Raw genomic sequence first — 27,531 nt, 5'->3', positions numbered from 1 at the left:
GATGTGCCTCAATCATCCACATTCCATTTCTCTCCATCTATTTCCAGTGATTGCACAACAGCGGTCAATAAGTTATTTAAGCAATCGGTGGACGGCATGAGTGGAGTGGAGCGGACCTTTAAGGAATGATACGCGCTGTCAGTCACCAGTATAGTTGTCAAGCGAGCTGCCATGCCTTTATTGACAGACTTGCTGCAAGATGTTTCATCAGCCTCTCAACTCCACTTAGCTGCTACAGTACAAGCTAAGTAGAAATATGGCCTGGAGTCTACCAGCTACAATTGAGACTCAGAATGAATACATAATAATCACCTTTCTGCATTTTTCAAACAAATGTTAAAACTAAAGATAGTCAAATAAAGTTCTCTATTTCTCTCCCAAAATCAAATCCTAGACTGTTGGCATCAGTGATTTTATAGGTTGGCATGTGTAGACTGTCTGTACAGAGAGCAGATTTCTCATCTCCCAACAGAAACTGAAGACTAGCACCTATCCAACAAAAGATGGCTGAATACACAGAAACTCATTTTCCCATTTAATTCTAACTGCATTCCAGAATATATTGCTTGGATTTTGAACAGCCTTAGTAATCTTTAGTAAAGGCCAAGGCGAAGCAGAAGGCATAGCATGCACTGGCAGATAGTGAACTGAAATCTTTCAATCTATCACACTACCAGGCATTTACAGACTGCTGGCTAAAGGGTAGACATTGGGGCGATTCCAGCGATATAGACGTTACAATCACATGCAAAAAAAATCACACCTTTAATATCACATAACGGAGAAACAAAATATAAATTAAACTTTTGATGTGTGTCTATAGTACCCCTTGTGGGGAGAAGTGATTGGACCTCGGGTCCATAACAGTGCGTGTGCTTGGCTGGTGAGCGTGTTCCTGTAAGATGTTGTGCCATGGGCTAGCACAAGAACACGCTCTTTGAAAGTAGGGGTTGTGTAGCGACCCTGGGTTTATAAGCGCGGCTATCGGCTCTTGTGAAGGCACGCTGGGTTGAGGGTTCGAGCCGCCCTTCCTACCTGTTTCATTACAATGAAAGCGGACTTCTAAATATTGGCATGATGCTGAAATAAAGCAAATAAGATGCGTTATGGATGATACAGGAAATGGACAAGCTTTTTGGGTAGACTGAAAATAGAAAAAAAAGTATTCTGTCAAAGCAAAAACTATAATTTTTAAAAGACCGTCATTTAGGGCCAGGCACCACAACCTAACATTGTATTTATATTTAAGTTGATATAGAAATAAAATTTACCTTTACCATTTGAATGTAGACACGAAAATATGCAAATGAGAGACTATACTGCCAATCCACTTTTCTTGACACTGGATGGGGTCGGTATATTTTTTTTTGGGGGGGGGGGGGGCTTTCATTTGGGGAAGAAGAAAAAAAAATCCAGGACTGTTCACATATTAGAAAAATAAACAATAGCTTTTAAATACTTTTTCTGATAGAAAACATCTAAGACCCACTTTACACCGGTTTGAACAGAAGTCAAAGCCTTTGTTTATTCCTATTTGGGAAATGGTTTATATGTTGAAGGGGTTAAACCAAGGCCTCATGCCTTTTAAAGGGTTAATAAATTGTGTTATGATAAAATGTAAGGTCTCCTCTTCTAGGAGACCTCTGTGTGTGTATTAACACCTGTTTTGAGTGTTGTGCCCGTCAGACACTATCAATAGGCAGAAACCGCCTAAGCTCATACTCCTCCTATCTGGGCCCCACCTGGCTATCTGAGGTTATGAGAATAAGACTGGTTTTCTGAGAACACAAGGCTGCTGCAGGACTGATGAAAACAGCCACCTGTCAGAAGATGCTTGGACTCGTTCACCTTGTTATGACCCTGTACTTGTGATGAAAGGTCAAGTTTCGGTCAAACCCACTTCTGAGCTTTTAATTGCTGACAAGATGGTTGCTGCTGTCAGGGGAAGGTTAGATTTATTAAAATGTTGTTGCCAGGGAAACTCACACAAGGAGGACTGGGAGGCTATATGAGTTACAGGATGTCTTAGACATTTTGCAGAACCTGGGAAGAGCTATCATCACTCTGTACCAACTTCTGTCTACAATTGTATTACTAGTGGAGAATTATAATATTTAAAAGAGTGTGTTTCCTTTCCATTACTAATGTATGTTTGTTAATTATATAGACCTGATCGTCTGTAGAAGAAATTGACCAACAATATACGCACATCTTAATAAAAAAAAATGGTCTTCGCTTTCATTTGACACCACATTTGATGTGCTCCTATGAACTTCACGTTAGTGCTCATGGGGCTCTTTACATGGAAATGCCTTTCTACAAAGGGAGCATGAAAACACAGAAAACAAACAAGGAGGAAGCACAGATCTCATTGTGATGTTTTTTTTCAGTTTCCCTACAAACTGCACCTGAAACTGAAGACAAAAAAAAACTAAGTTTGCACTACAACTGCAAATAATTTCGGTTTACAGTATGAAATCAAAGTGAAAACATTATTGATAGAGATCTGGGTTCACATATTGACTAGTCAGGATTAGGGCTGTGGCGGACACGGAATTCTCGGTTTACGTATATTGGTCAGTCAAACGACGTGGCCACTGTAATAACTGCCATTCGAAGAGCTTCTTTATATTACTATTTTGCGGCTGCACATTTTCTACTCTCCTCTGCTCCTGACTGCATGGGCTGCTTCTGCAGGGAGGGGGGGCGTTGCCTATGCAACAACGTTTCCTCACGTTGTAGAGTCCATAATAGGGCAGAAACGGAATGAACCTCATAAATTCCCCGGCCGTCCGGATTATTTGTATTTTGTTTTTAACGGTTATGAAGGTTCTCTTTGTACGACAGTCCATAACCGTCGGTTACACGGTAATTGTGCCAGCGCTTGTCAGGATCCCAGACACCTTCTAGTGTTCTTTGAGACCTCCTCTGACATCTTCTGATGACCAAGGCTGTATAGCGGCTGGTTCCTGGGGCTATATTTAGCTGTTGACTCAGGCTTCACCGACACAGCCAAGACCCACACACATCACATTCACACTTGGCAACAACAAGAGTGGCAAAAGTTAACAGCCAAGCTTCTACAAGTATTACATAAAAAGTAGTAATCAGTTGCATCAGTTGGGAGAGGCTCAATGTGATAGATTGGGAGGAAAGGAAAGACAAAAGGAGCTAAAAATAACATTCGGATGATGCATAATCTCTGCCAGACACGGGATCACAACATTTTATGGAAACCTATTTGTCAACTGCAGAATTTCAAACCAAGTGGATGCAGTTAGTTGAACTATTCTGCATAATGCACAAAACTAACGTAGTGCAAGTGCTCCAAAAAGTAACCATGTTGTATCATGATACAGATGGCTACTGGTAAAGTTTCAGGAGCATTTGTATATTTGTCGACAACCTTGGACTGGTGGAGAAGTTGATAGTAGAACTCTGTCGTACGCTATGCCAAGGGACCTCTGAGTGGTAGAGTGAGGACATATGAGCTTCCTTGTCCCCCCCCCTGTCCGTCTTTCTTATTGTTAGCTAGTTGTTGTGAAAGAAACACATTTTCAATCAGAACGTAATAAAAACTATATATCTGGTAATGGGGTGATTCTCATTCTATCGTGACCCCGAGTAATGGAGCAAAATGCTTTCTCATGGTGGAAGTTTGAGAATCACCATTCTGCCAATACTTGAGCAGAGATATGAGAGGGAACAAATCCCCATCAGAGTCAAATTAAATTCTGCCTTATTAAACGCTCCATAATGAGAATCAAGCTCATCATATTATGAAAAAAGGTACCTGTCAGTCAGCGCCCACTAGGCAAAAACTGGTTGAATCAATGTTGTTTCCACGTCATTTCGACAAAAACATGTAATGTAATCACGTTGAATCAACTTTTTTCACCCAACGTTTAACCTAAATCCAATGACAGGGTGACATTTTTGGTTGGAGTTCATGTTGAATTCACGCTAGTTGAAAACTCAACCAAATGTATACTGAACAAATGCATAAAAGCAACATGCAAAAATGTCAAACATTTTACTGACTTTACAGTTCATATAAGGAAATAAGTCAATTGAAATAAATTCATTAGGTCCTATTCTATAGATTTCACATGACTGGGCAGAGACGTTTAACACAGAGAAATAATCCCCAGTTTCATTAGCTGTCTGCGTGACTTGTCTCAGACGATCCCACAGGTGAAGAAGCCAGATGTGGAGGTCCTGGTCTGGCGTGGTTACACATGCCCTGCGGTTACCGGCAGTTGGACGTACTGCCAATTTCTCTAAAACAATGTTGGAGGCAGCTTATGGTAGAGACATTAACATTAAATTATCTGGCAACATCTTTGGTGGACATTCCTGCAGTCAGCATGCCAATTGCAAGATTGCTCAAAACTTGAGACATCTGTAGCATTGTGTTGTGTGACAAAACTACACATTTTAGAGTGGGCTTTTATTGTCCCCAGCACAAGGTGCACCTGTGTAATGATCATGCTGTTTAGTCAGCTTCTTGATATGCCATACCTGTCAGGTTGATGGATTATCCAGGCAAAGGAGAAACTGCTGACTAACAGGGGCGAAAACAAAATGTGTGCACAACATTTGAGATAAATTAGCTTTTTGTTGCTATGGAACATTTATGCAATCTTTTATTTCAGCTCATGAAACCAACACTTTACATGTTGTATTTGTATTTTTTGTTCAGTATAAATCAAAACTACAAGTTGAACTGATGTCTGTGCCCAGTGGGAAGAGAATGGAGGGAGGCAGGAGAAGCATTTAATCTCCACACAGGACGCAGCCAGAATACATATGAGGAAGGAGGAGGTCTAAAGGCCTGCTCCTCAGACCTGTTTCCATTGTGACCACCAGACAAGTCTATCTACGAGAGATTCAAATCATAAGATCAATGATCTTTGAAATAGATGCCTGAAATGAAGTCTGATGATACACCGCACATCTAAGCCTGCAACGTATTTAAAAAGAGCGTTATCAAATGACACAAGGAATGAAGAAGAGGCCATTTCCAGCACCCCTCTCTGTTGGAAATCAAATTAAAAGGGAAGCTCTTGGCTAGACTAGACTCAGGCCCCACGATAGTGTGTGTGCTCCCTCTCACCACCGTCCCACTCCCCTTGAAGTGGCCTTTACCAGAACCACCAGATACAGCTAAGAGCTCTCATTAAAGCCATCATTAGCCATCCTCATGGGGGCGGGCCCTGGCTACATCACAGGACACAAACCAAACCTTAAGTCCATATTAATAGCCCTGATTGGAGCGAGCAGAGGTCAGCACAGCCTGGCTTCCCTCCAGCAGCACGACTCGGGCCACTGAGAGATGTTGGGGCGTGATTCTCAGAGTGTTTGGAGAACTGCACTTCATTAAAGGATGAAGGCTGCTCTGGGGGAATCTGTGTGTGTGTGTGAGCCCCAGAAGCAAATTGTCTGGCCATTGCCAGAGATTTATAAGTGGGTCTGAATGCAAATCATCCCTGCGTAGACATTAATCTAGAAGGGGGATTTCATTAAGGGTTTTCGCCAGAGAAAGGGAGTTCAGGCGCTCGTAAATTTGGCCTGGCACACTGATTGTTCAGCAGAATTGCCGGGTGAATGACTATACACCAGCAGCCACAGGAAGCAGCTTGCTATATCATGCTTTAATTTCCTACAGAGGGGTCCCAAAACACATGCTAACACTGTTAGGACAATCTGCAGCCTGCAGTAGTTCCCTCAGAGAGGGCTGCGACTCAGATAGTTTGGTAACTAATTACAGTAAAGATGGGGATATAAAGTGCTATATGAAAACTGACTGTTTAGAGTTCTATCTGGAAAAGCTTTTGGCCAAAATGAACAGCCTAAAGAAGGACATTTCAAAATGTCAATGCACTGTGCAAATTCTCCTGACCCGTTTTTCACCTGGATAAACACTTAAGTGGGTTGTTTACTTGGCTGGCCCGTTCAGATGATCTAAAGATTGCTTAGTCTGCAGACACCCTGCTTAGTGGATCCCTTAATACGTCCTCATTGTACACACAGTGTGTGTCCCAGAATAAGATTACATAAGACCATCATCAACACATTAGTTCAAAGCCAAGTTAGTAAGGGGCAATTTATAAAATGTTTAAAAAACATTGAACATTGTTTCCATAACATATTAATGTTCCAATTGAAGTTGAACATACATTGAAATGATTAACCAACATTTACAAATCTTTTCAAAACGCCAATATCTGAACACATAACCTTCAGATTTATTGGGTAATTAAGCAATATTAATTATATATATAAAACATGATTATTAACCGTGCAATAGACCCTATCAATCTACCCCGTAGAGGACATATTTAATTTCAGTGGAAACTAGAAAACATTTTTTGAATGTCCCAATAGTACAGATATCAAATTCATTACAACCAAGTCAAAGTGGTAGAACATGCCTGTTCTTACTGTACACTACCAACAACAGAAAGGCCCGATTCTCTCTCAGCCCTTCGATCAGCTCTGACTGATGTTCACATGAGCTCCATTGCCCCACTGAAATGAGAGGCGCTTTAGAGCTGGGCATGATTTGTCACACTGTCCATCAATATTTCATCAGGCAAGAATGCTTTTCATGTTTGTTTACTCTTGGCTACGTTTCATGCTGCATTCAAGTGGCAGCCTGACATGGCCACCCCAAGGTCCTGCTGGAGCAATACTGTTGGTGACGCATGTACGGTGCATTTGGAAAGTATTCAGACCCCTTCACTTTTTCCACATTTTGTTAAGTTAGAACCTTATTCTACCGAAAACAGGTTTAGACATTTTTCCAAATGCCTTATTTAAAGTATTTAAATCTTTGCTATGAGCCTCAAAATTGAGCTCAAGTGCACCCGGTTTCCATTCCATCATCCATGAGAGGTTTCCACAACTTGATTGGAGTCCACCTGTGGTATATTAAATTGATTGGACATGATTTGGAAAGGCAAAGGCACCCGATGGTCACTCTGACAGAGCTCCAGAGCTGTCAGAGTTCCTCTGTGGAGATGGGAGAACTTTCCAGAAGGACAACCATGTCTGCAGCACTTCACCAATCAGGCCTTTATGGTAGAGTGACCAGACAGAAGCCACTCCTCAGTTAAAGGCATATGACAGCCCACTTGGAGTTTGCCAAAAGGCACCTAAAGGACACTCAGACAATGAGAAACAAGATTCTCTGGTCTGATGAAACCAAGATGGAACTCTTTTGGCCTGAATACCAATCGTCACTTCGGGAGGAAACCTGGGCCCATCCCTACGGTGAAGCATGGTGGTGGCAGCATGCTGTGGGGATGCTTTTCAGCGGCAGGAACTGGGAAACTAGTTAGGATCGAGGATCGATGAAAAGATGAACGGAGCAGAGCACAGAAAGATCCTTGATGAAAACCGGCTCCTGAGCGCTCAGGATTTCAGACCGGGGGTGAAGGTTCACCTTCCAACAAGACAATGACCCTAAGCACACAGTCAAGACAACTCAGGAGTGGCTTCGGGATAAGTGTCTGAATGTCCTTGAGTGGCCCAGCCAGAGCCTGGACTTGAACATCTCTGGAGAGACCCGAAAATAACTGTAGCAGCGACGCTCCCCATCCAACCTGACAGAGCTTGAGATGATCTGCAGAGAAAAATGGGAGAAACTCCCCAAATACAGGTTTGCCTAACTTTCAGCATCCTACTCAAGAAGTCTCGCGGCTGGAAATCGCTACCAAAGGTGCATCAAAGTACTGAGTAAAGTGTCTGAATACCTTTGTAAATGTCATACTGCATATACATTTTTTTACAAAAAAAGAAACCCGCACACTGCTCTTGCTAGTATTACTGCTCTAAAATAAGCTTTACATATTGGACTCAAGGCCTTCGTCAGAGCTTTGGTGATTTATTTTTAATTAGCACCCTTATGTAGACATAGCTCCACCTACATCCGTTCAATGCATCGAATGGGGTTGGAGTCGAGGGAAAATAAGTGTTACCAAATATAACAATGTGCATTTCATAAATATTCTAATAAAGTGTGTACATAAAACATATTAAACACGTCTGTAAAACCAGAATGAGGATATCAACCCATCAAGCAAGTGTTCATAAATCATTGGGTACAACGCAAGAAAAACATCAAAGTCATCTGAAATGGTGGCATTAATTATTGTTCACATTTACAACATAACATACATAGGCATTTCATCATTAAGAACTTCAAGAAATAATGTCTGAAAATCCAAAAACAGAATCTTTTGCTCAGAGTAATATTTATATCGCCTCACCTGTCTGATGTGTTAACTTTCTTTATGCCACAAAATCTTTTTAAAAAATGTAGAAATGTCAATTTTTTTCCTCATCTTATTCAACAGTTACCATGCACCTTCAAAAAAAGATAGCTCTGATGTACCTTTTTCATGTATTATTTTTTTGTTGCAAATTTTTTTATCTACAAACCTGTTTTTGCTTCGTCATTATGGGGTATTGTGTGTAGATTGTTGAAGGAAAACACAAAACACAATTTAATCAATTTTAGAATAAGGCTGTAACGTAACAAAATGTGGAAAAAGTCAAGGGATCTGAATACTTTCCGAATGCACGGACAGTCGTGGCTTTGAGAATGACACAAATATTAATTTCCACAAAGTTTGCTGCTTCAGTGTCTTTAGATATTTTTGTCAGATTTTACTATGGAATACTGAAGCATAATTACAATCATTTTATGGGCTTTTATTGACAATTACATGAAGTTGATGCAAAGAGTCAATATTTGCAGTGTTCACCCTTCTTTTTCAATCCGCCCTGGCATGCTGTTAATTAACTTCTGGGCCACATCCTGACTAATGGCAGCCCATTCTTGCATAATCAATGCTTGGAGTTTGTCAGAATTTGTGGGTTTTTGTTTGTCCACCTGCCTCTTGAGGATTGACCACACGTTCTCAATGGGATTAAGGTCTGGGGAGTTTCCTGGCCATGGACCCAAAATATCAATATCAAGTTCCCCGAGCCACTTAGTTATTACTTTTGCCTTATGGCAAGGTGCTCCATCATGCTGGAAAAGGCATTGTTCGTCTCCAAACTGTTCCTGGATGGTTGGGAGAAGTTGCTCTCGGAGGATGTGTTGGTACCATTCTTTATTCATGGCTGTGTTCTTAGGCAAAATTGTGAGTGAGCCCACTCCCTTGGCTGAGAAGCAACCCCACACATGAATGGTCTCAAGATGCTTTACTGTTGGCATGACACAGGACTGATGGTAGTGCTCACCTTGTCTTCTCCGGACAAGCTTTTTTCCAGATGCCCCAAACAATCGGAATGGGGATTCATCAGAGAAAATAATTTTACCCCAGTCCTCACCAGTCCAATCCCTGTACCTATTGCAGAATAGCAGTCTGTCCCTGATGTTTTTCCTGGAGAGAAGTGGCTTCCTTGCTGCCCTTCTTGACACCAGGCCATCCACCAAAAGTCTTCGCCTCACTGTGCGTGCTGCCATTCCTGAGCAAGCTCTGTACTAGTGGTTCCCCCGATCCCGCAGCTGAATCAACTTTAGGAGACAGTCCTATGTTGCTGGACTTTCTTGGGCTCCCTGAAGCCTTCTTCACAACAATTGAACCGTTCTCCTTGAAGTTCTTGGTGATCCGATAAATGGTTGATTTAGGTGCAGTCTTACTGGCAGCAATATCCTTACCTGTGAAGCCCTTGCAGGTAACCATGGTTGACAGAAGAACAACAATGATTCCAAGCACCACCCCCCTTTTGAAGCTTCCAGTCTGATTTGAACTCAACCAATATGACAGAGTGATCTCCAGCCTTGTCCTCAACAAAACACACCAGTGTTAACATGAGAATCACTGACATGGTGTCAGCTGGTCCTTTTGTGGCAGGGATTCAGTTCATTTGCATGGCAAAGAGGGACTTTGCAATTAATTGCAATTCATCTGATCACTCTTCATAACATTCTGGAGTATATGCAAATTGCCATCATACAAACTGATGCAGCAGACTTTGTGAAAATTAATATGGATGTCATTCTCAACTTTTGGCCAAGACTGTACACTCCATTTAATACCACCCCAGCCTCAAACGCATAGACCAGGGATCATCAACTGTATTAAGCCACAGGATTTTTTTTTTTTTTTAAATCACCCAGTTGGGGAACCCATAGGTCGAATACACACTCTTCCCTATATAGTGCATTCTTGGTCAAAAGTAGTGACATAAATAAACAGAAGCATAGCACTAAGTATTGAAGCAGACCCAAGTGGGCTTTTCGCCAGAGAGAGGCCCATGGCTATGTTCCACTTAGTCAAAAGCCCACTGAGGGATCGAACTGTTTTATGCATAACATTACTTAATTATCCAAGTGCTTTGTTGCAGATGCCTCAGTTGGTTTCTTTAAAAACATATTTAAACCAAGGACCTGGTTTGAATAAATTGTTTATATTTCCTGGATTTTTTTACTTATAATTATTTTTTTTTTGTTGGTTAGATCACTTCTTTGACATCTTGCGGTTCGAGAAACTATCTCTGCAAAGATTGGGTCAGCATCCAAAATATTGTTTACAGCATGTTGGCCATTCAGGGCTGGGAAATGAGCTAGAATGCTGAATGAGAGTTTGCAGATATATCTGGCGAGATAAGAAATGAAAGTGCTTGCAAACCCCATTCATTCCCAGGCCCCAGAGGACCTGTTGGGATCAGAGAGGAGCCACTCTTATTAAACCTTCTGCAGTTTTCTAATGCATCACGCAATAAGACTGGACCAGGCCAGAGTAAATACCATGCTACATATACATATTCTGCTCAATGACAGAACATCACTTTTTTTTGTTGCTCAGGTTATGTTTTACTTAGTACAACTGGAGATTTGTGAAGTTTGTGGCCAGCTAGCGTTAAGTCACTTGTAAGTACAAGTGACTGTTTGTGCCAGTCTGTATTTTGACATTCAGCTGACAGGATTAAACTATGCCATGCTATACTGTTTAACAATGAGGATGACGCGTAACCTTATTTCCTATTTACTTATTGCACCTCCTGGCCTGAAGTACAATTACATAACAATTGAATAATGGACTGTACATTTGTCCGTCTGTCATTCAGAGACTCTTAAATGGTCTTGGAAAGATGCAACTGTGGATGTCTGTTCTTTACAAGAGCTGATTATAGAAGCTGCATATAGTCAGCATAAATACTTAGACAACAGAGAGCTGACAAGGCAGACTGTTTAGGAAACATTAAGAAGAGCATGAGCCACTCTCCCCGCCTGTCTCCTCTCCCGGCTGACTCTGAAACCAACTGCTCCCTCATCTTCCCTTATTTCCAAGAACTGAGTGTGTGTGGTATGAATGTGTGTGTGTGTGTGTGTGGTAGGGTAAAACAAAGAACTGGATAGCAGGCTGTAGTGAGATTTAACAGGCTTTAAAGGCTCTTTATGGTCAATCCGTTATCTACAGTGGCCATACAGCATTTACTGTGATACGGCCTATGCAGAAGTCAGGGCATTCATACTTCTTACGCTTTGTGTAGCAGAGCAGAGCTGTTGCGAAGGAAGTTGTCAATGAAATGAGTGTGTTTATACAGGACCTCACCCCCCCACCATCAACCAATCACGTCAAATCGAAGTTATACAGAGCCCTCCGCATTGTTATAAAATTTGGGAGGCACACGGTGATGCGGTACGGAGCTCGATTTGGTCTCTGCATGTCTCTGGAGGCGTCCTCCATATGAAGCCTCTGACCACATTTGGGATCAAGCATAAATTGGCTTTTTACTCAACCTGATCCAGCTCTACTCCAGCTGGAACCAGCTTGGGAATTCAAGCCTATATTAGGCGGTGAAATCAAATCAACCCCTACCTAATCACCCTAACCTGGGGTTTAGGATATATAGTATCTCAAATACATGTGCAGTGGCCCTCTCCCCCTCTCTCAGAACCTGACATGCAGCGCTTCCCAGGGGCTCGCCTCACTGTGCAGAACCATCCAGGGAGACGTGTGTTTACTTGGCAACACAAGGCCTATTGTCAGGTGTCCCTATGACTCTCCCCACTGGTCTGTGATTTGAAAAGGAGACGTGGGGGAAAGAGAGAGCTAATCATGCACAGAACCCAAGATAAGTGGCAGTTTAACAAGTGACGTCTCATCCCGCAGCTGAAAGACTGTTCTTTTTTCTGCCCATGGTATAAATAGACCCGAGGGGATAAAAATAACACCAAGACTAAAATAAAATCATTAAGGCTGTTTGAGACAAAATAGTAGGCTAGAAATAGGCGAACTTTCAAGTTCTACGTCCTTGAGAATACCGAAACTCAAGATAAGAGAGGTTTCTGTTTGACATTCAAGACTATGCTGCCTCAATGACACGAAAGGCTGATGATTATCTAGTGTCTGATGATATGACGGAAGGCCTATCCTTTCCACACTGCTTTAACAGCATGCAGTAAGATATTCAATAGGCATTATAAAAATAAGGACAAAGAGCAGCACGTGAGAAGACCTGAATTACAGAATATGGTCCCAAACCAGAAACCGTGGATTGATGGCAGTATTCTTGCTTCAAGAGGGCCACCATTGTTCCTGTTCCCAAGAAAGCTAAGGTAACTGAGCTAAACGACAACCTCCCCGTAGCACTCAATTCCGTCATCATGAAGTGCTTTGAGAGACTAGTCAAGAACCATATCACCTCCACCCTACCTGACACCCTAGACCCACTCCAATTTGCTTACCGCCCCAATAGGTCCACAGACGACGCAATCGCAACCACACTGCCCTAACCCATCTGGACAAGAGGAATACCTATGTGAGAATGCTGTTCATCGACTACAGCTCAGCATTTAACACCATAGTACCCTCCAAACTCGTCATCAAGTTAACCTCACACTCAACGTCAACAAAACAAAAGGAGTTGATCGTGGACTTCAGGAAACAGCAGAGGGAGTACCCCCCTATCCACATCGACGGGACAGTAGTGGAGAGGGTAGTAAGTTTTAAGTTCCTCGGCGTACACATCACACAAACTGAATTGGTCCACCCACACAGACAGCGTTGTGAAGGAGGCGCTGCTGCGTTGTGAAGGAGGCTGAAGACATTCGGCTTGTCACCAAAAGCACTCACAAACTTCTACAGATGCACAACCGAGAGCATCCTGTCGGGCTGTATCACCGCCTGGTATGGCAACTGTTCCGCCCACAATCGTAAGGCTCTCCAGAGGGTAGGTCTGCACAACACCGGGGGCAAACTACCTGCCCTCCAGGACACCTGGTGTCCCGATGTCACAGGAAGGCCATAAAGATCATCAAGGACAACAACCACCCGAGCCACTGCCTGTTCACCCCGCTATCATCCAGAAGGCGAGGTCAGTACAGGTGCATCAAAGCAAGGACCGAGAGACTGAAAAACAGCTTCTATCTCAAGGCCATCCGACTGTTAAACAGCCACCACTAACATTGATTGGCTGCTGCCAACATACTGACTCATCTCCTGCCACTTTAATAATGGAAATTGATGGAAATTGATGTAATACATGTATCACTAGCCACTTTAAACAATGCCACTTAATATGTTTACATACCCTACATTACTCATCTCATATGTATATACTGTACTCGATACCATCTACTGCATCTTGCCTATGCCGTTCTGTACCATCACTCATTCATATAGCTTTATGTACATATTCTTTATCCCTTTACACTTGTGTGTATAAGGTAGTTGTTGTGGAATTGTTAGGTTAGATTACTCGTTGGTTATTACTGCATTGTCGGAACTAGAAGCACAAGCATTTCGCTACACTCGCATTAACATCTGCTAACCATGTGTATGTGACAAATAAAATTTTATTAGATTTTTCTGCCAATCTCTAGATAATGATTTAGATAATGATCAGTTTAAGTGTCATGTACACACAACATTTTAATTACATTTTCTTCAGCTGAAATGACCTTTACAGATCTCAGGCAGTCCTGCTATTTATAAGGAGACAGCACAATTTCAAATTGCCCTCCACATTTATATGCCATTTAGGATTCAGTAACCAGCAAGACAACCAGGAACGGCGGAAAACGTGTGGCAAGGCGGCATTTGCCACAGAACTTTTCAATCAGGTGTGGCAGCACTACACCACTTTTGATTTAGTTTAATAAAATATAATCGACACAAGAGTATTCTTTCAGTCTGAGCATTTGTAGGGTTACTAGCCTGAACCAAAATCTGGCCTTACGTTGAACATAGGAAATCTCCTTTGGATTCTGTTTCAAGTCTAGCGTACTATATGCCCTGTCCCTCTAGCCAGGGTAAACAAAGTGGTAATGCTGTGCATTTATAGCCCAAAATGTTAATGGGATAACATTTGTTTTATATTCAAACCTGGGCTGACTAGGCAACCTAAACTTTTTCAATACAAAATGATTAACTTGAATTATTCATTAAAACACAATAGCTGACAGACTGAGTACATTTTTTATTTGGCCTACAGTGGCAGGACTAAACGATGGAAACCTGCATAAAGCAAGCTCAGCCATGTGAGTTTTATTGTCCAGTCATGTTGCTTTCTCTGGGTCTGTGTACAAGAAACCCACAGAGTCTTTTAAAATATAATTAATATTAGCAGGTACAAGGTTGCTGCATTTTGACAGGATTTTCATCTTCCCCAAGGGGGAGTTTTTTAAAGCCATGTGACCTGACTAGAACTCTGGTCTCATCCTAGCCCATATTAAAGCTCTTTACAACAGATAAATCAAGTCATACGGTATAAAACCCAGAGTTTTACCTGTTTAGGTTACCAGGTCAGGAAAACCTACGTGCCCAGATAAAAAAATAATTCACCACACCACTCTGGAACCTGTATAAAACCCACTTTACATTCATAATCTCTGTCATATTTCATCAGGATCATAGAGGAAGAGCACAGACTGCTTAGTAACCAGCATCACATAGCCTAGGCCTCCAGTACTATCTCTCAGTGCTAACACCAATAATGTAAACCCTGGAAGGCTGATGCAATGTATTGTCCAATTAAAGGCTTTAAAAGCTACCAGATGCCATATTGGTACCTCCCAGAAGCAGCAGTCCTCCACAGGAATTAATGGAATTCTACAGGACAAAATGATGTGCATTTCTTTGTTGAAGTGGGGACAGTATCACTAATACTTTCTAAAAATATATACTTTAAGGAAAAGGTTTTATTTAAATTTTAAAATATGTTCAGTTCACATAATATAATTTACAAGTATTATTAAGGTGTCTGTAATAGAATTTACTTGTCAAAAACAGTGGCGCAGCGGTCTAAGGCACAGTCTAAGGCACATCGCAGTGCTTGAGGCATCACTACAGCCCCGGGTTTGATCCCAGGCTGTGTCACAGCCGACCGTGTCCGGGAGACCCATGAGCACAATTTGCCCAGCGTCGTCCAGGTTAGGGGAGGGTTTGGCCAGCTGGGATGTCCTTGTCCCACCACGCGCTAGCGACTCCTTATGGCTTGCCGGGCTCCTGCAAACTGACTTCGCTCGCCAGCTGTACGGTGTTTCCTCCGACAGTGAGCAGTGTGTCAAGAAGCAGTGTGGCTTGGCAGGGTCGTGTTTTGAAGGACGCATGGCTCTCGACCTTCGCCTCTCCCGAGTCCGTATGGGAGTTGCAGCAATCGACTGTAACTACCAATTGGATATCACAAAATTGGGGAGGAAGAGAGGTAAATGTAAAAAAATAAATAAACGATAGACATTAATAAATAATTAATACATATTATATTCAAATGAGGAGTAGCAGCAAAATGGCTGTGCGATGATTCAAGACGTCAGTCATCCAGGGTTTATATACATCATTGGCTATCACCCAACCAATGATGTACACAGTGTACAAAATATTATGAACACCTGCTCTTTCCATGACATGGACTGACAAGGTAAAAGCTATGTTCCCTTATTGATGTAATTTATTAAATCCACTTCAAATCAGTGTAGATGAAGGGGAGGAGACAAGTTAAAGGAGTTGTAAGCCTTGAGACATGGACAAAACGCAATATTAGGAAGGTGTTCTTAATGTTTTGTACACTCAGTTTATATAAACTAGAGCCGGCACGATAAACCAAACCTTGTTGACACCGACCACTTATTGTGGACATTTTGCTGATATCGTTCATTATAATAAATAACCTATAAGGCCCTACTAGAGAAATGTGAAGTTTGAAATGAAATAAGTTTGCTAATATGGGTGATTGTTGATAGGTCAATTGATAGATGTGTCCCATGTTATTTCAGAAAGCCATGACACCCACCATCTCAGATTGTTCTGAAATCGTTTTGGTAGTTAGAAACAGATAAGCATTCCTGCAACATTATTTTTTATAATTTAATCTCAGAGAAATTAAGTTAATTGATTGGACCAGAATAGGACATTTTAATTCATAGGAGTCATACAATATTCAATAAATATAGTATCCAACATCCAATTTGGACAAAACATTTTTCTAACAATGAGTCAGACATGAAGCATCCAACAAAATGGTAAAAGGCACCCACAGAGCCCCAACACCCCACACCAATCCCAACCCAACAAGTACACAGTATCAGTTCTCTATGTCTGACAAGTAGTATGGAACTGCGACTCAGAGTATTATTTCTTCATCCTATATAATGTGTTCTCAGTGAATTTGGTGATGGTTACTACATGATTCCACAAGTGTAATTTCATAGTTTTGATGTCTTAGCTATTATTCTACAATGTAGAAAATAGTACAAATAAAGAAAACCCTTGAATGAGTAGGTGTGTCCAAACTTTTGACTGGTAGTGTACATATTACCTCAATTACATTGACTAACCTGTACTCACACACTGACTCGGTACCCCCTGTATTTAGCCTCACTGTTGTTACTCTTATTTTTCTACTTTAGTTAATTTAGTAAATATTTTCTAAACGGCATTGTTGGTTAAGGGCTTTTAAGTAAGCATTTCACTGTAAGTTCTACACCTGTTACATACTGCGCATGTGACATTTTTTTTTTTTATAGACTTTTAAGTTGAGGAGGGTAATCCTGACAGCGTGTGTATCACTCGGTCTGTGATATATGCTCCATTACCCTAACCTGTCCCACCCTCGGTGGCTAAACCTCCTATCACTCCCAGACAAGAGCCACCCAGACTGCCCTCCTATATAAAAATGAAACGTATGGAAGTAATTGCATAATTGATCTATCCCAGAGCTTGTACCGCATCCCATAAATATCCTGGATTTATGTCCCTGCCCAACACACGAAATCCACTTAAAAGACTAGCACACCGAGGCTAAGCTAGCCTGGCATGGGAGAGTCCTCAGCCAACTGAGGTTACCAAACAGGGAGCAAACAGACTCCATGACACTAGTGAACCTGACAGCCTGGAGTCTCAGTCTGGTCTCTGGGATGAGTGACCAGGACAGAGAGAGGCTGAGATAATGATGAAACCATGGGAAAGCCATGGCAGTTTTTTGTATTGATGACAAAACAAATAATATGACCCTCAGACAGTCATACTGCAAATCTATTTTTGAGTCTAATGCCAGGCCAACCGGATGCAAGATAAAACTTGATTTACACAATTAGATTACATAATAGCCCACTACTTTGTAAACATGGTTACCACAAACCAGATGTCATGAAAACAAAGCCCATCAAATCAGGAACAAAGGAATAAATAAAACATTTGCCAAGAATGATTTCAAGGGCATTTCCTTCATATGAAATGTTTGAAACCCCATTAAAAACAGATTGCTCCACACAATAACTTCCAGGTGCTTGAATGAAATGCAGTGCCTCAAACGTTTCCAAATAAGGTCATATTCCAAGCTCTGTATGGCAACACTTCTATGAGATCAAACTGTGCATAAAGCTTCCATTTAATGTGCCCAACAGCTCAGGCCCACAGGGAGAACGCGGTAGGTAGCCTATTGATGGACAGTTCTATTATGGACAGTTTCACATGACCATCCCCTTGTACTGTAAAGAAAAAAGTGCACACCCTCCCCTCTCATAAAATGAACTAAAAAATAACAATTACCACCACATATAACAATAACTGTAGTAATCCTGTGGTTATAAACATGGATATCAACTTGACCACTTCAGCATGGTTTTGTGGCACAGTCTGTACGTGACCAATTTTTTTTGACTTGATCAGAGCCGGCTGCAGACAATGAACAGCTAGGGGGAAATCAGATTTTAAACCTTTTGACGGTATATTTATAATTATATAAAATATATGCAACAATTTTCCACCAACAGGTTTCTGTGCCAAAGCACCATGCAACCAATAAGCAACGCATAACTGCATACCAATTACTGACATCGAGCACTTTTCATCATAGCTTGCGTTTTCAACACCACAATACAATTGACATATTCCATCTCGACAAACAGAAAATACATCCCTCCCTACTCAGTATCAAATGCCTGGCTTGACAATCTACGAATGTCATTCAACTTTTTGGTGGTTTTGTAACGGATGTCTCTTTCCATTCATCAAATGGCCGGGGCACAGTTTGGATGCTGGAATAATATTTGAGTGGAATGGATGAATGTGCGCAGGTAGCCTACAAGAGAGACTTTTGAGGTAGCCTAATCAGATTATTTGTGACTGGTTATGTTCATGCCACACATAAAAAGGTAATACATATTAAAAGTTAATTGACAAATATTTAGGCTATATTGAAGCATTAGGTTCTAGGTCATAAATAGTGACTCGGATCGGAATAGGAGGCAAAACGCGTGTTAAGCTTTCCTAAATAACTGGGCCTGCCGGGAGCATAGGCCTATGTGGCTAGACTATATAGGATGACTTGGGAAAAGGATGATTGGCAACAAACAGAGCATCAGAAGTAAAAATACAGCCAGACTGTCCTGTGCCTTTCAAGACCTTATACATCGGTCAAGAGTAGACCTACAACTGATCCAAATGGAATGAAACATTCAAATAACAGGGTTTTTACACCATTATTCAAATGACATTGTCACTGCTTCAAAATACAAGTTGCACTGCTTGTAATAATACTAAAACAACCTTTTTACAACATGTAGCAACCTCACCAAGATATTTTAGCCTTTTGGTATTGTAGCAAACGGTGGGTCAGGGAATACAACTCGGGTTGCTGGTGTGAAAGACAAACAAATCTACACATAGTGGCTATAGGGTTAATCCGCTTGCTGGGAATTGAAATGTGACTCATATAGCGAGGTTTGCTTCACTGCCCCCATACTTGTTAGGCATGTCCCTGTGCTTCAACTACTCAGCCCACCTAGTACGTCCGAGCCGTGAGTGCCTTTGAACGGGGTATGGTAATAGGTGCCAGGCTCACCGGTTTGTGTCAAGAACTGCAACGATGCTGGGTTGTTCACTCTCTAGAGTTTCCCGTGTTTATCAAGAATGGTCCACCACCTAAAGGACAACCAGCCAACTTACACAACTGTGGGAAGCATTGGAGTCAATAGAATATGAGGACAACTACAAATACCTAGGTGTCTGGTTAGACTGTAAACTCTCCTTCCAGACTCACATTAAGCAACTCCAATCCAAAATTAAATCTAGAATCGGCTTCCTATTTCGCAACAAAGCATCCTTCACTCATGCTGCCAAACATACCCTCGTAAAACTGACCATCCTACCGATCCTCGAATGTAATTTATAAAATAGCCTCCAACATAATACTCAACAAATTGTATGCAGTCTATCAGTGTCATCCGTTTTGTCACCAAAGCCCCATATACTACCCACCACTGCGACATCTCGTTGGCTGGCCCTCGCTTCATACCCGTCACCAAACACACTGGCTCCAGGTCATCTACAAGTCTCCGCTAGGTAAAGCCCCACCTTATCTCAGCTCACTGGTCACCATAGCAGCACCCACCTGTAGCACACGTTTGATTGCTATATTGTAATTACTTTGCCACCATGGCCTATTTACTGCTTACCTCCCTTATCTTACCTCATTTGCATAAATACTTTTTTCTGCTGTATGTTTGTTTATTCCATGTGTAACTCTGTGTTGTTGTATGCGTCAATCTGCTGTGCTTAATCTTGGCCAGGTCGCAGTTGTAAATGAGAACTTGTTCTCAACTAGCCTACCTGGTTAAATAAAGGTTAAATAAAAACGTTTTAAATGGGTTTCATTAGGTTGTTGCCCCCTCCCCTCCAGCCAGGTATTATTCTGCACTGTTTTAGTTAAGTGGGTGTCTCAATAGCTATCAATTTAACAACTTTTGCAGTAAAATATTTTTACACAACCATCCATTTCACATATGGGAGAACTTGAGAGATATGGAGAAACATGGTTGTATTTTGTTATACCTTGGGTAGAGGTATCAACATGTTGGGGGCATTGCCACTTACCTATGTAGGGCCTATTATCGTTCCGTTATATTGTGGCGTTTCAAACCTACTGGCTTGGCTGAAATAGAATGCGTGTCCAATTTGATCTCTTAGAAAATAACTTTCGATGCAATCTTTTACTTTAGTCTATGTTATTAGCTATAAGTCTATAGAGACTTTTTTAATATATAACATTATACAAACGTGTACGTTAGTTGGTGTGCGTTTATCTGGGGTTTAAAGAGCAGATTCCTGCCAAGGATTTAGTAAAATATGGGACATTAATTGCGACATCAAATGTTTTTCAATAGTGCAGTGAGTGCAATAAATTCTTACTTTTCTTGGGTGATGTTTTCCTTTATAGCACCTAACGTTGCGTGGCTGTTGCCCTGTTGCAGCAGCCTACATGTAGCCAGGTGCCGCTGGTACTGGTCTTTCAAGCAGGCGTTTTCCGAACACAATTCGGACACTTGCAGCTCGAGCTCCTCTATCCTAGTCTTGTGCATCTCCAGTAACTCCTGTTGGGTCTCGATAATGTTATTAAGCTCCTTCAGATACTCCGCAGCCCTGGTTGGGTTCTCGGTCGGGCTTTCCATCTCGCTCCGACTCTGGTTGACCCCCCCAAACTCTGTTTTATCGAAGCCCGTTTTCAACCTGCGTTATGGCTACGCGCAGTTAAATTCCAACCCGATGTGCCTTTTTGCGCCTCGCCATTGTTTCCATGTACTGTTTGAAAGAGCGAGAATGAAATGTGCCCAGTGCAAAGCGCGTTCCAACGGCAACAACTAATCTCCGAAAACCACTTCAGTTAGGGAAGAAAACACATTTAACCCTTAAAAGGACGTCGAACCAATTGTCTCATATCCCTTTAGTTTGCCAATTTATCCGAAACATATACGATACTATCTGAAATTAATCCCTTGTAGGCTACCGTTCCAAACCCCCGTAAAATGTCTCGTTATCATCCTCCGGTCCACGTTGTACCCGTGACTTTTCGTAAACAGATGGTGGTTGTCAAGTAGGCGGGGTTTTCAAGTTTTAAGAATCTGTTTGGTGCAAAATTGCGGTTTAATAAAGCCCTATTCGCACCGTACTAATATTACTAGAGAACGTTGGTTATGTAGGTATGACCCCATAATGTCCGTTATCCCAGAGGACGATTCGGACGGGATTCGTTTTTTCCAAACTGCCCCCTGTATTTCTTGCTTAAAAAAAAAAAAAAATGTTTTTTATAAATTGACAGTTATAACAGAAGCCTGGAGTTTTTTTTTCTTGGCGTGAAAATATTTCAACAAGTCCGGGCAATAGCAGGGTACACTGATAACTCGAGCTTGCTTCCCAAATTTCTAAACCATAACAAACTATCTTTGGTATAGTGTCGCCATAATATTTGAATTGAGGAAGTGTGATCATAATCATTAGGATATTTGAGCGATCCGCAGTAGAAGACGTCCTAAATGACCCCCCCCCCCCCCCCAAAAAAAACATTTTTTTTTACGATGCATTATGGATCTTCAATTCATTCGCACAAAACGTAAACAAAAGCATTCACTGTGAAAGTTGATATATGTAGGCCCTTCATTTAAAAGGCTACGAGCAGCACTTTTTTAAATATATCGAATCAGTTATTGTTTCTTGCTCAAACCGCGAATAACACCTGTCAAACTCAGACATTTATCTCAAAACACAAGGGATGTCGATTCTCACGAGACGAGTATTATCAGAGGATTGTGGAGTTTGCAAAGAGTAGGTTATTATGTCTGATATTGTAACTCTCGTGCCATGTCAAAATAATGGCAGATTCGTATTGGACTAAATTTACAGATATTGTGTTTTGTTCCCGCGCACATAATAACATTACCCGACCTCCCCAGCAAAACTAATCCCGGATTAATCTGGGACGGGATTAGTTTTACTGGGGGAGGATCTGTCATTTTAGTCCAGACTGAATCTGCCATGTCAGTAATTTTGACATGGCAGGAGAGTAACAATTCCAGACAGAATAGCCTACTGTTTTTTGGCAAACTCCAAAGTCCTCTAATACTGGTTCCGTGCGAATCGACATCCCTGTGTTTTGAGATAAATGTCTGCGTTTGACAGGTGTTGCTTCCGGTTTGCGTATGAAACAATAACTGATTCGATAAATTGAACGAAGTGCTGCGCATAGCCTATATATGAAGGGTTTATGTAGTCTATTAACTTCCACAGTGAATGCTTATGTTTATACCTACGTTTGGTGCGAATGAATTGAACTTCATAACAGGCTAGTGATAGCTTTGCAATGGGTGCAGTTAGCCACTGATTCCTTCCAAACCACTCATTGTTGAATTTGCGATTTCAAACTTCTTGTGTAATGTTTATGTCCAATGCCCGATGAGCACCGATACGTTTTTATCTATAATTTCTCTTAATTATTTCTCTTCATATGATAAGAATTAAAAGGGATTTTCCAGCAGGATGAAAACCAGCCCTGTCGCAGACCAGGATGTCTTGCTCCCAGACAGACTAAATCACTTTTTTGCTTGCTTTGAAGACAATACAGTGCCACTGGCATGGCCCTGCTACCAAAACCTGTGGGCTCTCCTTCACTGCAGCAGAAGTGAGTAAAACATTTAAATGTGTTAACCCTAGCAAGGCTGCAGGCCCAGACGGCATCCCCAGCCGCGTCCTCAGAGCATGCGCAGACCAGCTGGCTGGTATGTTTACAGACATATTCAATCAATCCTTATCCCAGTCTGCTGTTCCCACATGCTTCAAGAGGGCCACCATTGTTCCTGTTCCCAAAAAAGCTAAGGTAACTGAGCTAAACGACTAGCACTCACTTCCGTCATCATGAAGTGCTTTGAGAGACTAGTCAAGGACCATATCACCTCCACCCTACCTGACACTCTAGACCCACTCCAATTTGCTTACTGCCCCAATAGGTCCACAGACGACGCAATTGAAACCACACTGCCCTAACCCATCTGGACAAGAGGAATACCTATGTGAAAATGCTGTTCATTGACTACAGCCCAGCATTTAACACCATAGTACCCTCCAAACTCGTCATCAAGCTCGAGAGCCTGGGTCTCTACCCCGCCCTGTGCAACTGGGTACTGGACTTCCTGACGGGCCGCCCCAGGTGGTGAGGGTAGGTAACAACATCTCCACCCCGCTGATCCTCAACACTGGGCCCCCCCACAAGGGTGCATTCTGAGTCCTCTCCTGTACTCCCTGTTCACCCATGACTGCGTGGCCATGCACGCCTCCAACTCAATCATCAAGTTTGCAGACGACACTACAGTGGTAGGCTTGATTACCAACAACGACGAGACAACGTACAGGGAGGAGGTGAGGGCCCTCGGAGTGTGGTGTCAGGAAAATAACCTCACACTCAACGTCAACAAAACAAAGGAGATGATTGTGGACTTCAGGAAACAGCAGAGGGAGCACCCCCCTATCCACATCGACGGGACAGTAGTGGAAGGGGTAATACATTTTAAGTTCCTCGGCGTACACATCACAGACAAACTGAAATGGTCCACCCACACAAACTGTGTGGTGAAAAAGGCACCACAGCACAACAGCTCCTCCTCAGGAGGTTGAAGAAATTTGGCTTGTCACCAAAAGCACTCACAAACTTCTACAGATGCACAATCGAGAGCGTCCTGTCGGGCTGTCTCACCGCCTGGTACGGCAACTGCTCCGCCCACAACCGTAAGGCTCTCCAGAGGGTAGTGAAGTCTGCACAACGCATCACCGGGGGCAAAATACCTGCCCTCCAGGACACTTACACCACCTGATGTCACAGGAAGGCCATAAAGATCATCAAGGACAACAACCACCCGAGCCACTGCCTGTTCACCCCGCTATCATCCAAAAGGCGAGGTCAGTACAGGTGCATCAAAGCAGGGACCGAGAGACTGAAAAACAGCTTCCATAAAGGCCATCAGACTGTTAAACAGCCACCACTAACATTGAGTGGCTGCTGCCAACATACTGACTCATCTCCTGCCACTTTAATAATGGAAATTGATGTAAAAAAATGTATCACTAGCCACTTTAAACAATGTCACTTAATATAATGTTTACATACCCTACATTACTCATCACATATGTATATAATGTACTCTATATCATCTACTGCATCTTGCCATCTTTATGTAATACATGTATCACTAGCCACTTTAAACTATGCCACTTAATATGTTTACATACCCGACATTACTCATCTCATATGTATATACTGTACTCGATACCATCTATTGCATCTTGCCTATGCCGTTCTGTACCATCACTCATTCATATATCTTTATGTACATATTCTTTATCCCTTTACACTTGTGTGTATAAGGTAGTTGTTGTGGAATTGTTGGGTTAGATTACTCGTTGGTTATTACTGCATTGTCGGAACTAGAAGCACAATCATTTCGCTACACTCGCATTAACATCTGCTAACCATGTGTATGTGACAAATAACATTTTATTTTATTTGATTCCTGATTCGATATATTTTTATATTCATTATACAAAATTCTTCAACAACTTACATCAAACATGTCTAACAAAACACAGGTATAAACAAGAACATATTAAATACAGACAATATATATATATATATATATATATATATATATATATAAACAGAAAGAAATGTATAAAAAAAATATTATACAAAAAATATGACAATTCTAGTATTTATTTTTTTGCTAGTCACTATGGATAATTCCTTAACAAGATGATTAGTAATTTTGGTCAGATTTTCACCATTTTTTATAACACATATGGAACTATGTTGTAACCCAAAAGTGTTAAATAAATCAAATATATTTTATATTTGGGCGCTGTACTGCACCAGCGACTCCTGTGGCGGGCCGGGGGCAGTGCACGCTAACCAAGGTTTCCAGGTGCACGGTGTTTCCTCCGACACATTGGTGCGGCTGGCTTCTGGGTTGGATGTGCGCTGTGTTAAGAAGCTGTGCGGCTTGGTTGGGTTGTGTATCGGAGGACGCATGACTTTCAACCTTCGTCTATCCCGAGCCCGTAAGGGAGATGAGACAAGATAGTAGCTACTAAACAACTGGATACCACGAAATTGGGGAGAAAAGGGGTAAAATTAAAATTAAAAAATAAACATTTTATATTTGAGATTCTTCAAGTAGCCACCATTTGCCTAGCTGACAGCTTTGTACACTCTTAGAATTCTCTCAGGTAGCTTCATCTGGAATGCTTTTCCAACAGTCTTGAAGGAATTTCCACATAAGCTGAGCACTGGTTGGTTACTTTTCCTTCACTCTGCTGTCCAACTCATCCCAAAACATCTCAATTTGGTTGAGGTTGGGGGATTGTGGAGGCCAGGTCATCTGATGCAGCACTCCATCACTCTCCTTCTGTATAAAATAGCCCTTACACAGCCTGGATTTGTGTTGTGTCATTGTCGTGTTGAAAAACAAATGAGTCCCACTAAGTGCAAACCAGACGGGATGGCGTTTCACTGTAGAATGATATGGTAGCCATGCTGGTTAAGTGTGCCTTGATTTCTAAATCAATTGCAGACGGTGTCACCAGAAAAGCACCCCCACACTATAACACCTCCTCATTCATGCTTTACGGTGGGAAATACACATGCGGAGATCATCCATTCACCAACACCGCGTCTCACAAAGACACAGCGGTTGGAACCAAAAATCTCTTCTCTTTGCTTATTTGAGCTGTTCTTGCCATAATATGGAATTGGTCTTTTACCAAATAGGGCTATCTTCTGTATACCTCCCTACCTTGTCACAACACAACTGATTGGCTCAAACGCATTATGAAGGAAATAAATTCCACAACTTTTAACAAGCCACACCTGTTAATTGAAATACTTTCCAGGTATTCCACCTCATGAAGCTGGTTGAGAGAATGCCAAGAGTGTGCAAAGCTGTCATCAAGGCAAAGGGTGGCTATTTTAAGAATCTCAAATATCAAATGTATTTTAATTTGTATAACACTTTTTTGATTACTACATGATTCCATATGTGTTATTTCATAGTTCTGATGTCTTCACTATTTTTCTACAGTGTAGAAAATAGTCAAAAATAAAGAAAAACCCTTGAATGAGTAGGTGTTCTAAAACTTTTGCCCGGTAGTGTACATCTCTAACAAATTGTAACAAAAAGGGGGAAATAAGGAATAAATATATTCTAGATTTTTGTGACATAGTTTTGTTGTTCCTTTGCATCCGGATTGAAATAACGCCAGGCATCATCAACAGAGAGATCCTTGCATAATGTTGTGATGATATTGCTATTTTGAGGGCTTTGACTCATTCTAGGAGGAAAATTATCAACACAGTCATCAGGTGTTTCGTTAAAATCCCCTAAGAGAACTGGAAAATAAAAAGTATTTGTTGTGTAAATCCTGTAATTTCCTGGTAAATTGAGCAAAAAGGGTCTTATTTGGAGCATGTGAGTTATGTCCATACACATTACAGATGATGAAAATAGCATTGTCAAGTTTAACACTATGACCCATCTCCCATCCTGTGAAGATGTGGATTCTAGAATGTCACCTTTAAAATTGTGGATAAGTGTCAAAACACCAGCAGAATGGTTTGATCCATGACAGAAATAGGCCATGTCTCCCCATTGTGACTTCCAAAATTTCAAGTCACTGTCACGAATCCCGCCGAAGATGGTGCCTCTTCCTGTGCTGGCGGCGCCCTCGGTCGTCGTCGCCGGCCTACTAGCTGCCATCGATTCCCTTTACTTTTGTTTCTGTTAGTTGGGTCTAATTGGTTACACCTGTTTTGAGTTTAGTTTTGTTGGTAGGCTATTTAAGGGCACTAGGCCCGCTGGTTATTGTGCGGGCTTGTTCTCTGTTTTATGGTGTTGGTTGATTATTGTGATCTCTATTTTTCCGGACAGTTTTGGTCTTGTTTATTTGGAAGGGTTGTTTCATGCACCCTTGTGTTTTGCATGTCCGTTTTTCCGCTGTCATTGGAATAAAAGATCCACATACGGAACTACCTGCTCTCTGCGCTTGACTCCTCCACCCACCATTCATAGAAGTCACTTTCACATGAGAGTTTCCTGAAGAAGTACAACATCTTCTTTACTGCGTTTACAATATAAAATAAGGCTTTTTGTAAGGAAAACCCCTAGCATTCAGGCTAACGATATAAAGTGAGTTGAAAACAAACTCCTGCATTAAAAAAGAAAGAGATGCAAACTAAACAACAGATGTAGTAATG

General features: G+C 41.6%; 1 protein-coding gene across 2 annotated transcripts in view; it reads right to left on the bottom strand.

The window, feature by feature from the left end:
• iqsec1a (IQ motif and Sec7 domain ArfGEF 1a) overlaps positions 1 to 21,678 on the bottom strand; it is a 187,335-nt gene extending 165,657 nt beyond the window's left edge. For both annotated transcript variants that reach the window (XM_021615546.3, XM_021615553.3), the window contains exon 1: positions 20,652 to 21,678. In XM_021615546.3, the coding sequence (XP_021471221.3) occupies positions 20,652 to 20,911 (260 nt within the window). In that variant the 5' untranslated portion in view covers positions 20,912 to 21,678. The remainder of the gene's footprint in view (positions 1 to 20,651) is intronic.
• Between the last annotated feature and the right edge of the window lie 5,853 nt (positions 21,679 to 27,531).

Source organism: Oncorhynchus mykiss, chromosome 9, assembly GCF_057628025.1.
Source record: "Oncorhynchus mykiss isolate SJ-2025 chromosome 9, ASM5762802v1, whole genome shotgun sequence".
In the NCBI taxonomy this organism is placed as follows: Eukaryota; Metazoa; Chordata; class Actinopteri; order Salmoniformes; family Salmonidae; genus Oncorhynchus; species Oncorhynchus mykiss.
The sequence above is the reverse complement of the archived record's forward strand: the minus strand, read 5'-3'. Positions and strand labels throughout refer to the sequence as shown.